This window comes from Apodemus sylvaticus, chromosome 16, assembly GCF_947179515.1.
Source record: "Apodemus sylvaticus chromosome 16, mApoSyl1.1, whole genome shotgun sequence".
Lineage (NCBI taxonomy): Eukaryota > Metazoa > Chordata > Mammalia > Rodentia > Muridae > Apodemus > Apodemus sylvaticus.
This window is the reverse complement of record NC_067487.1, coordinates 45,581,192-45,593,615: the sequence shown is the minus strand read 5'-3', so window position 1 is coordinate 45,593,615 and position 12,424 is coordinate 45,581,192. Positions and strand designations below refer to the sequence as shown.

The following is a 12,424-nucleotide window of genomic DNA, read 5'->3' as shown; positions in this document are numbered from 1 at the left end:
TAACTCCACCGTTTTATTCAAAATATTCTATGATTGTTTTGCTGAATATCCAGCTACACACCAACACTGTTAATTTTCCTCTGCTATCTAAACAGTATAATCAATCCAAAAGCAAACCCCAATGTGTACAACTCCAGGTTTTGATAAGAGGAATGGCGGAAAGACACCAACCACAATTTCTCTCCAGAGAAATGAGGTTCTGAGAAGAAACTTTACTAGAAAGCTGCTACCTACAATGCATTGAGGAGATATAATAAAAATTATGTTTTTTTCCTGTAGTGCTGACGATTAAATCCAGGCCCTCACATATTTTTTAATCTACCATTCAGCTGTATCCCTAGTTGTTATAATAAAAAAACTGAATATCAATCCCATATATGGTGCATGTTTAGGACTCTGATCACCCACATCCCTTTTATAAGAACTGAAAATTTTTACTTCACACTTCAATCACTGTAGCATTTCCTATCACTGATCACATGACTCACTGCAAATATGCTTATTAAGGACCTACTGTGAGCCAGAAAGGATGTTACAAATTTCCCATGCAAAGATATACAAGGGCATTCCTGCTCTTTTTTTCTGACCTGAGTGTGCCTACACATGTGTTTGTCCAAACTCATTTAAAAATTTGGATACCATCTGGTGTCCATATGATTAAATAACAAAGGCACAAAGCTATCTGCAAAAGTTAGGATCTTTTTTGGTTGTTATTGTTTAACTGAGTTCATGACAGATAAGATTTTGCTATTTGTTAAGAATCACATTGCTGAGTACAACTAACTCACTTTGCAGATTCAGCTTTTCACAGGTGGCAGTGGGTAGGTCCACAGGGCACCTGTACACATCTCCCATCCGGTTCTCAGGGAAACCACTCCACGGCGAGCCAACCAGCAACCTAGAAGCAGGGGGTTCTCATTAGTCACAGCATGGTACGGACAGCTTATAAAAGAGAAAACTGTTAGCTTCAGAGTGTCTGGCTTTATGTGGAGGTCCTTGATCCATTTGCATTTGAGCTTAGTACAAGGAGACAAGGATGGATCAATTCACATTCTTCTGCATGCTGACCTCCAGTTGAACCAGCACCATTTGTTGAAAAGGTTATCTTTTTTCCATTGGATGTTTTCAGCCTCTTTGTCGAAGATCAAGTGGCCATAGGTGTGTGGGTTCATTTCTGGATCTTCAGTCCTGTTCCATTGATCCTCCTGCCTGTCACTGTACCAATACCATGCAGTTTTTAACACTATTGCTCTGGCTATACCACTCCTGGGCATATACCCAGAGGATTCCCCACCATGTAATAAGGATACACGCTCTACTATGTTCATAGCAGCCCTATTTATAATTGCCAGATGCTGGAAAGAACCCAGGTATCCCTCAACAGAAGAGTGGATGCAAAAAATGTGGTATATCTACACAATGGAGTACTATTCAGCCATTAGAAACAATGAATTCATGAAATTCTTAGGCAAATGGATGGAGCTAGAGAACATCATACTAAGTGAGGTAACCCAGACTCAAAAGGTGAATCATGGTATGCACTCACTAATAAGTGGATATTAACCTAGAAAACTGGAATACCCAAAACATAATCCACACATCAAATGAGGTACAAGAAGAAAGGAGGAGTGACCCCTGGTTCTGGAAAGACTCAGTGAAGCAGTATTCGGCAAAACCAGAATGGGGAAGTGGGATGGGGTGGGTGGGAAAACAGGGGGAGAGAAGGGGGCTTGAGGGACTTTTGGGGAGTGGGGGGCTAGAAAAGGGGAAATCATTTGAAATGTAAATAAATTATATCGAATAAAAAAATTAAAAAAAAAAAGAGAAAACTGACAAAGGTCGGCCCAATTAATCACATTTAATTTTAGTCTTACATAGATTCCTAGTTCACATGCATTCTATCTGACTTGCTTCCTGTCCTCATAGCTGACCAGGACCCTTAACGAATGTCTGTGGTACGGTTACTTTACAAAACACCCCTAGATGTCTCACCACATCAGTTAGAGACACATAATGCATGCCACAGGACGAGCCATACAAGAAATCTCAGGTTTTAATGAGTCAGTCACATTAACACAATAAAAGTGACAGGAAAAATTGATTTTAATAATGTATTTTTAACTTCACATGATCCAAACTAGCATGTGGTCAGTATAAAGATATTCAATAAACTTTCATTTCCCCCCCCCAAAGCCTTTAAAATTCAGTGTATATTTTATATTGAGAACCCGTATCCATGGGCAAGCAACATTTACATATCCACAGGGGTCATGTGGCTAGAGACTATGCTATGTGTGGGCATAGTGCTGGAGGATGACATCATATTCCCTGACACCCAAGAGTGACAACTGGCATTTTTAGAGTTCTTTTTATGTCTTTAGTGCTGTCACAGGCTATGCCATTTAAATAGCAGGTGAGTTATCTGGGTGGCTTTCTAGAGAGGTTACTTAGCAGAAGTACTGAACACATGTGTCTTGCAGATCTCCTTACTGAGATCAATAGCGGGTGCACAGCTCAAATACAGGATGAGTCTGGTGTCCACATCCTTCCTTTGGGGAGTTTCATATCCTTCTGGAGACTTTGTTTCTTCTCCCAGCAGAAAGACTCATTAGATGTTTATGCTCATAGGGTAGTGAACAGAAAGAGACCATGTGCTGTTCAATCTTTTTTCTCTCATGCATGCATGTTCATTTGTGTGCAAATTCATGCATGTGTGCAAGTGAGTGTGCATATGTGTGCATGTGGAGACCAGAGGATAACTTGAAATGCTATTGACCTGTTTTGAGACAAGGTCTCTCATTGGCTGGGAACTCCTCAGCGAGGCTACACTGGCTGGCCAGGGAGGCCCTGTGTATTCCCCTTCTCTGTCTCCATAACACTGTTGGCAAATGGGTTGCTATACCCATCATTTTTGCAAGGGTTCTGGGACTCAAGGCAATGAGACAAACACTTTACCAACTGAGCTGTTGCCTAACCCCATCAGCTTGATCTTCAGAGGCCAGAGTAGGTTATTGATTGTGTAGCATCCTGTTGCTAAGGAAGTAAATTTGCTTTACCATTAGTTGAGAAGTTTATCTATGAAATTTTCCATACATCTTCTCTGCTAACAATTCATCATTATCAATTACACTTGTGATCCATGCTAATGTTATGTAGTAGATACACAAAAATCTAAGAGAGATTACAGTCTACTGAATCCAGCATAACCGTTTAACATATATAATCAATAAAACAATTACATAAGAGAGTTGAAGGACATTAATTTCTTCTGTGAAACAAATATTAAAATGGTCAAAGGATGAAAAAACAGAGACAAAGAATGAAATACAGTTTGTAATTCAACAGTAAAATTATGTTATTAATTGTGTAAAATTATTCTTAGAGAATGTTCTGAATGTTTTAATTAAATTTTATTAAGGTCACAACTGATTTTTGTCCTCTTATAAACAGATAACTTAGCAACACTTATTAAAAGGCTACTTGTACTTGATGTTTCAATCACATTAGGCACATAGATTATGGTTCTTGAATAGTCAGAAATCTGTATGATGGGTCTAATGTTGTTACCATATTCACTTTAATGGGGGGGGGGGCTAGGAGCATTTGGCATGCATGTTTGCGCATATCTTGTGTTCCGCATGACCACTCAGAGGGAAATAGGAATCTCCTTTATACTGTGAAAACTGTCTCAGAATGGCTCAGCCTTTTCCACCATTAGTAGCCTCTAGTATTCCCTTACAGGGGCTCCACACAGCATTCTTCTAATTTTTATGCACAGACACATCTTAAGGAAGCAGGAAATAGAGCTCCTAATTTCCAGTCTAGCCCTGTCTTGTTCCTGCATTTTCCTGGGATTGAAGAGTCCATTCCTATGGAACACAGCTCTCCAGAGTCTCTTCTACTTCCAGACCTTCATACATGTAATGCCATTCCACCAATGGTAGGTTCTACTAATCAGCTACATATTTTATTGCATAACCCTTCTTCCCAAAAGTCACATGGTTCTTTAAACTCTGAGGACTAGATCCTCCAGTAAATATGAAGGTTGATGAGAGTCAAGAATTCTGTGCCTGCAAGTTTAAATATTTTTTAAATGAATGAAAAAAATTAAGAATTTCAATTATTGATCAGAAGAACTGCCTTGGTAAAGGAAAGGTTAATTAATGGTATATTAGTTATCTTTTAGCAAAGAACATATTTTTTCTTGTCTAAGTAGAGATGAAATTAAATCTTAAATATATGTGTGTGTAAATAATATATGTCGATAAATATGTGTATATGTGTGTACAATGTATGTATAACACACACACACACACGTGTGTGTATATAATATATATATATATATATAATATACACACATATATAATATGGATACTATATGTATATATACATATAGAGAGCCAAAAGAAAGAAACACATTGTGAGTCTTCTGTCAGCTATTCCAGATTCAGTATCTACATTCTATTATAAATCAAATTTATACTTATAAAAAATACAAGTAATGTTTTAAATTTAGTCTTTGAAAACTTTACACATGTACACAATAAGCCCCCCCTTTTTTACAATATGTCTTGATCTTAACCAGTTTCCTCATCCCCAGCACATCTTCCCAATCTCCCCTTTCAAAGAACTTTTGAAGTCCAATTAGTGCTCCCCATAAGCACATGGGGGTGGGGCCCTTTACTAAGGTTTTGACAATCCTACCAGTAGGCACACCCCACGAAGAAAATACTTTTTCTTCCCCAGTAGTCGCCAGTTAGCAACAGCTCTTGAGCTACGCATGGGACATGCGTCATGTTCCTTTTCTCTGTCCATGATGGCCTGTTGACTGCCTTGATCTTGTGCAGATTATGTGGCGATAGAACACAGCTGCTGGGAGTTGATGTGTTCAATAACCGCACAAACCCAAGAGGTCGTCATTTCCCAGATGAACTCCCCCTCCACTGACTGTAACATTCTGTTGCCTCCTCCCAATTCTCCATGGCTTCTTGAGCCTTAGATAGTGAGAAGCTGATATCGATGACCCCTGCAAAACTCAGCACTCAGTGTGACTTACACTTGGCACTTTGGCAAGTTATGAGTCTCTGTCAAAAAAAAGAAGCTTCCCTGCCCAAGGTTTAAAGCACAAAGGAAAGTAGATTGTGGAGCCTGTGGAGTCTAGGAAGAAAAATGTCACTGTCACAGTGGTTAATCTTCAGTCACACTTGATTGTATTTAGACTCACCATGGAATCACACCTCTGGCCATGTCTGCACACATCATTTCCCAGAAGGTCAGCTTGAGAGAGGAGGGGAATACCCACCCTAAATGTTGGCAGCAGAACCCCTGGCTAGGGGCTTTGATCCCACAGAAAGTAGAAATGTGGATGAGTTCTAGCAGTCATTACTCTCTGCTTTTTGATCATAGATAAAATGTGACCAGCTGCCTCATGATCCTGTCCCCTTGCCTTCCTTACCACCGTGAGTTATCCCCTCTAAGAGTATCCCCTCCAAGAGTATCCTTAAGATACTCTTGCCAGGGTCACATTGTTGAGAACAGTAACTGCTAGAAATATCTTAAGATGAGGGTCATGGGATGTGTGTCTCTGGATCTTGGTACTCTGGGAACTCCTGTTAATTCTAGTAAGCCTTATATTTTGGAGTGCGTGTAAGGTTTCCCAAAAGTTATCTTACTTAATCTGCAAAACAAATCTGAGATTACATTATTGTCATCTTACAAATGGAAGCACCAAGATGGAGAAATGAGCAAGTCCCTCCTTATCAAATGACCAGTCAAGGTCAATGGGCCCTTTTTGAAGGCATGTTTTTTTTTAAACCTCTACGCAGTTCTCTTTCTTCTTCAATGCAGAAGGCAACAGAATGTAACAGTCAGTGGAGGGGGAGTTCAGCTGAGAAATGACAGCTTCTTGGGTTGCATGGTTTTTGAACCATTATTGAACCATCATTGAGCATCAACTTCCATTAGCTGTGTCCCATCCCCACATGATCTGCACAAGATCAAGGCAGTCAGAAGCAGTCCATCATGGATGGAGAAAGGGCACAGGAGAACCCACACCTAGGATAAGGCTGGGAAAACCATGTTAATGGATGTTGTAAGTTCTACAAATCAGATGGAGTAGAACAGGAAGCAGAGGGCCAGCTCACACTCACTGGGAATAGGTGTATGACTGTGTTGTTCTACATGGAGCCAGGATTCGGACACCTGACATGGTCATGTATGGAGCACATGCACACCGCAAAGGCAAAGCCATGCTGTTTGCAATGACAGTCAAGGACTGAGTATAATAAGCAAATATCAGATTTAATCATATAGGTGACTTCTATTAATTCATGTTTCTACACCTCCTCGCCAAAGCCTATGAGAGACAGATTGAGAAATTAAAGTTAAGCATTCCAGAACTAAAGCGTTCTATTTCTCAGAGACACAGCACCAGCTCTATGCTAATCTCTGTGAGAAGAAACAAAAGGTATCTGTTGTGCCCTGTCCCACTGGGCACCTTGATGGGCAGCTTTCTCCCCTCTTCTACAAATTCATAATTACTTACCCTGGAAATTAGATAGGAGCTAAGATGTCACTGTCACCTTTACTACAGAAAATTGGCTCTCCTTAGGTAAGAGGAGAGGCATACTCGCGCTCTGTGGTCCCCCTCAATAAGGAGTGTGTAAAAGCACTAAAATGTCAGATAAAAAAAAAACCCTATAAAGTTATTTTCTTCATTTGTTCTCTTAAATTCTCAACATAAGACAGGAGAAAACAGTGCAAAACCTCCCATTTGAGGGGCATGTGACAAACAAGGGAGTCCTGGTCCCTAGTGCATGCAGACTCAGTCTATAAATATTATAGCAATCGGGTATCCACCTCCAGGCTAACACTCCCGGGGAAGCTTCCAGTCCACAGCCACAGCCTTTAGTGGTAATGTTTTCCCACTCTGCAGCAGACCTTCTCACACCCACGGGCTTTCACGGGATCCTGTTCCTGACAGCTCACTCTCATGAGAGGAAGCTGTGAAGTCACCAGAGACCATTCCTAGGGAATCATGACCTTACACTAACCAGACAGGAAGTTAAGGAGGCTGTCACTGTCAACAGTAAAATTTCCTGGACGTATAGCTGTGACAGGGAGAGGTACACCAGGACAAAATGTTCCAAAGGGAAGAGTGTCTTCCACAGGTGGGAAAACGATGTTGAAACACGACAGGAGTTCTTTGTAGCTATAGATTTCACTCACTCTTGACAGGAAAAGAAAAACAGAGTTGTGTGCTGATTCTCCAAACTCCACAAAAGCCAAAGATATAAACTTCTCCTTCCCTGTAGTGAAACTGGGAATTCTTCCAAGACTATCTTAACTAACGCTTACTGTTCAATTATCTTGTGAGAAAATACTGATTATGCAGACTTCCAAAACATAGCCAATTTGCCCACCTCCAGTGGAATTTAAAGTGCTTTGTTTAGCTAGTAAACAATATTTATGGTGGTGTAGGTCAGACAATTTTAAACCCACAATCCAGGAGATGCTAAAAATACCTGCCTTTGGTCTCTGGATCTCTACGCTTTCCAGGTTTTCTTCAATAACAGTAGGGATGCTTATAGAGATTGAGAATAGACATGCAGTTAAACAACATAGTATCATCAAGAAGTGTTTAATGAATGCTTGTGGGATGGACATGTCCCACACTCCAGGAGGCACCATTCTTAGGTAAACTGTGTGCCCTGGCCTTGCACAGTAGACCACCTGGGAGGTTGTGTGTGGTGACAAGACCTACTTTGTTAATTAGGGGTACTATTATTGTGATATAATACCATGACCAAAAGTGAGCTGAGGAGAAAAGGGTTTATTTGGCTTCTACTTTCTGCTTTGATGTTCATCACTGGAGGAAGTCATAACAGGAACTCAAACAGGGCAGAACTTGGAGGTAGGAGCTGATGCAGAGGCCATAGTGGGATGCTGTTTACTGGTCTGCCCTACATTGCTTCTTCAGCCTACTTTCATAAAGTATCCAGGACCACCAGCCCAGAGATGGCTCTTCATATAATGGGCTGGGTCCTCCCCTCATCAATAACTAATTAAGACAATGCCCTACTGGTTTGCCTATAGCCTGATCTTAAGGAGGCATTTTCTTTCAATTGATGCTCCCTCCTCTGATGACTCTAGCTTGTGTCAAGTTGATATAAAACAAGCCAGTATACCTACTATGGATCACATGTAATCATAGGTACTAAGAATAGCTTAGTGAATAAGTCACTAAAGAAATATCAGCCTTGAATTTTACATTCTTGGGAGAAGATGGATAATAAATTTAGTAAGTGAACCAAAAGGTGTCTGTGATCAGTGGTTTGGAAGAAAGATGAGTTGAAGAGCTAGGGGTGTGAGGTGGAGGGTGGGAAATCTTTATTTGAAAGGTTAGAGAAGGGTGTACACACACACACACACACACACACACACACACACACACACGATGATATTCAAGACTAAAAGAAAAAAGTCAGGAGTAACCTGGGGGAACATAAGATGCACACAAGTCCAGGGACTGAGGGAAATGTCCGAGGCTGGAATCAGCTTGGCAAGTGGGGACTGAACCACATATAGAATTGTGTTCAATTAGAAAATCCCTGGGTTTTTGTTTGTTTGCTTGCTTTATTTTTTCTTTACGTAAAAAAGGCTTCCAGGGTGTTGAGTAGAGTAATCATAATGTTATATATTTTGGGAACTGTGACAGAAGCTTCATTGAAATGATCACATTGGAGCAGGGAAGTAGGTCATGTTTGGAAGGACCTTGCAGTCTCCTAGGTAAAAGGTAGCAGAAGCTCATAAAGGCTCAGAGGACTGCATGTGGTGAGCTCTCGTCTTATTTAATGGAGTTTGTCAAGGTAGGGCCAGCAGGATTTCTCTAGGTTGTCTTTCAAAGAACAATTAAACAGAGGAAAGGCAAAAGAGGGACAGAGGGGCAGGAGGAAGAAGGGGAACTAGAGATGGCCCCCAACATCAAGGAAACCCCTAAGAGCAGAGAAGTTAAGCACAATAAACTTCAGAAAGGAAGCTGTCAGCAGAGGGAGGTTTTACAACAAAGAAGAGCTCAGTATGAGACACCTTGAGTTTGAGATGTCCTTTAGAGCCCTAAGGGGATACCTTGGTTGTGATCAGAAGCCTACTCTATGTAATATCTATATTAACATTAGAAATATCTAACCCCACATGGTACAAATAAGAATATCATTCTCATCCTAAGTTATTGACAATACAGGACACTTGGTAAGTTCTAAATAGATCCTTGCTTCTTACTAGTGAGTGGGAAAGGTGTTTGTGAATGACAAAGTCACCCAAATGTTACCCCTTGGCAAAAGGGGACAGCAAGCAGTCTTCACCTTTTAGGATACAATATTGCTATTCCAAACTCAATAGTCAAATGCCTTGGCCTAAGTTAAAGCAATGTTATTATGTCAGCCTCACTATGTGAACACAGACTCTCCAGATTCCAGACTGTTTCCTGAAGTGGTTAGGTGGACAAGCTTGCAAGGTCTTTCAATGTCACAACATAGTCCACCAACCTCACTCTTGCTAAAGCATCTTTTGCCTGTTCTGTTTCATAAAATCGTTGGAAATTAATTTCCTTCCTGGAAGTAAAAGAGCTAATAGATACTGAGTATTGCTTCAACCCATCCTTTATGAAGTTTTTCTGATGTTAAAATCAAAAGCTGAGATATTAACCATAAAGCGTTACAGATTCTTTCACTTTTACTCATCCTATGGAAACAATATGATTTTTAAGATTACTACATTTCAGATGTCAAGTCCCAGTTCTCTCCTGGGTGCTTTGGCACATTCTTTTTTAATTCAGAAATAAACACTGGACTAGCAACAGCATTGTAAAACTACGTTATGGTTTATAAAGGACTCATATGCATTATTTCATTTGGTTCTTATTATTGCCTGTAAGGTGTTATATCTATTTTTGCTTCTGTATAAAGACACAAGCTGTAAGTATCTGTGCTGTTTTGGGTGAGATGCACCCTCCTCATATCCAACTCAAGCATTTAAACCCCTGGTCCCCAGTTGCTGGTGCTCTTTGGAGGAAATTTAGGATGTGTGGCCAAATTAGAGAAAGTATGTCACTAGAGGCAGACTTGCAGAGTGCATATTCTCACTCTACTTAGTGTAAGCTTTCTCTTCTCTGTGATTCTGATTGCAATATGACCTCTTAGGCTTCTATCCCTGTTGTTTGCTGCGATGTTTTCTCATAATGGACTCATCCCTCAGGGAAGTATTGCTGGAGAAAACCCTCCTTCCCATAGATTGCCTTGGTCATGGTATTTTACTACAGCAACAGAGAAGTAACCAGTCTCCATGACACCCTGCTTTCCTTCCAAATCACCAATTCTATCATTCTGGGTCCACTAAGAACTCTTTTAGATAAGAACCCAATACTTGCTCATGATAGTTACCCTAAAAATACACCTCTTACCTCTGCCACTTGACACTTTCTACATCTATGTTTTGATGGAGGGAAATGTTTGGGATGGCTGGGTACCAGAAAGGCATATGTGTAAAAGCTCTTTGCTCTTGTAAATAAACTTTGTTCTGGAGCCAATAATCAATATTATCATGGAGAAATGGCTGACAGGAGGTCTTGAGAACATGGAAGATTTCCCAAGATATGTTCCAAACACTCTAGAATAGCAGGTATCTTGTAAATATGAGTCACAAATGTGGGATGTGTGTGTGTGTATGTGTGTGTGTATACATCACAAACTAATGTCCAGTTTGATGATGGGAAAAGCAAATTAAAGCATAGGAAATTTAACACACACACTCTTTTAATGTCTGTTACAAAATTAAATCTCACTTCTATAGAACTTTCTATTTAAATTTCTCCCACAGAGATATTTATTGGGGGTCTATCACACTTATAGTAAATAAAGAACTTTAGTAAAATTTATCTTAACTTAAAAATTAAAATAATAATGTGTCGATATATTAGATGCAGCAGATTTTCTCTCTGATGCTATATTCATTCATAGTTCTCTCTTTATAAGGAAGTAGAACATACCAGTCCTTGACAAAAGAAGAAAATGCATTGCCATGCCTGGAAATACCCCTCATTCTTAGTCAGTCTTCGACTAACAAGTGATTTTAGTTACAGTGATTTTGAGTCATAGAATGAACTCAGATTGTTCTTAGGGCAAGCCTTCAGATTGCACAAAGAAATAGTACAGATCACAACTAGTTCCAGGAAATGATCTTAAACACGTCTCCCGGACCTTGTAGATTGTTTGTGATAAGGATTGCATCATCCACACCGAACATCCGGTGTCTGAAATTCAGCCTGGAGGCAGGCTGGCCCGCCTCTGCTGTGCTGAGGGAAGCAACTTTACTTTTAGCCAGAGTGCGGCATGTCAGCTCTACTTGGAGGTCACCTTGCTTTTGAAACTAGGCGCTCATAGAAGATAGTGGGAAAAGCTCAAGAAGTAACAAAGAGACATCCTGAGATCATTAAAATAGAAGTCTAGAATGTAATAAAAAAAATCTAATAAACAAAACTGCTAAAATAGCCAAGTTCACTTCATTGAAATCTAGTAGATCTGAAAGTAAAACATTCCTATATTCCTGGAAACACAGTCCACACCGGACAACTCAAACTGTCCTCTGACAGCTTCCTAACACTTGGGCTAGAACCTTGAGTGCGTTAGAAGAGCTGAGAGACGGAGTCAGGTATAAAACAGATCATAAGGAAAGTTCAATTAAGTGCAGGGAGAAGGTGGTAAAACCTGCTTCAGCATAAGCAGTAAAAGAGCAATGAGCTAAAAGGATGTGTGTGTGTGTGTGTGTGTGTGTGTGTGTGTGTGTGTGATGTACTGACTCAAGAACAAATGCTCACAATTTATCGAAGGAATTCCTAGCAAAAATTAACTTCATTAGTATCAGAAGGAAAGTTAATGTTTAAACGGTTTTCCCACATCTGCTACTTCCATAATGTCTGGGTGATTGTCATAAATTACAAGTGGAGAAGGCACAGTGCCAATTGTCAAAACAAACAGGCAATTCTGGAGCCCAGGTCTGGCTTTATTTTTCCTCCTTGGTGTGAAGGCCACCGACTGAGGACTACCTAGCATTGGCTTGATGTCCCCCTGGATGATTGACAGGGTCAGGCTAAAGACATAGGCCATGAGGATTTACTATTGTCCCGGGCCTTGGAAAGGAAGTTGTTCTCTTATGGTTGAGTGAGTGGAGGTAGAGACAGAAAAGCAACAAAAACACTAGCAATCAAAGGCCCGACACTGAATTACCCTCTCTTATCGGTGCATTCCTAACCTGCATGTAAATCTTCCTCCTAGACGGTTCCACACTCCAGGGGGCAGGCCCTACGCTCTGCATTTTCTGCACCCCATGTAGACACAGTGGCCAGTCCACAGTGGACAAGATAGTTTTG

General features: G+C 40.4%; 1 protein-coding gene across 1 annotated transcript in view; it reads right to left on the bottom strand.

Moving 5' to 3' along the window:
- Itga2 (integrin subunit alpha 2) overlaps positions 1–12,424 on the bottom strand; it is a 101,267-nt gene that overhangs the window by 54,231 nt on the left and 34,612 nt on the right. Inside the window, exon 3 of the mRNA XM_052159794.1 lies at positions 789–898. Within this exon, the coding sequence (XP_052015754.1) occupies positions 789–898 (110 nt within the window). The remainder of the gene's footprint in view (positions 1–788; positions 899–12,424) is intronic.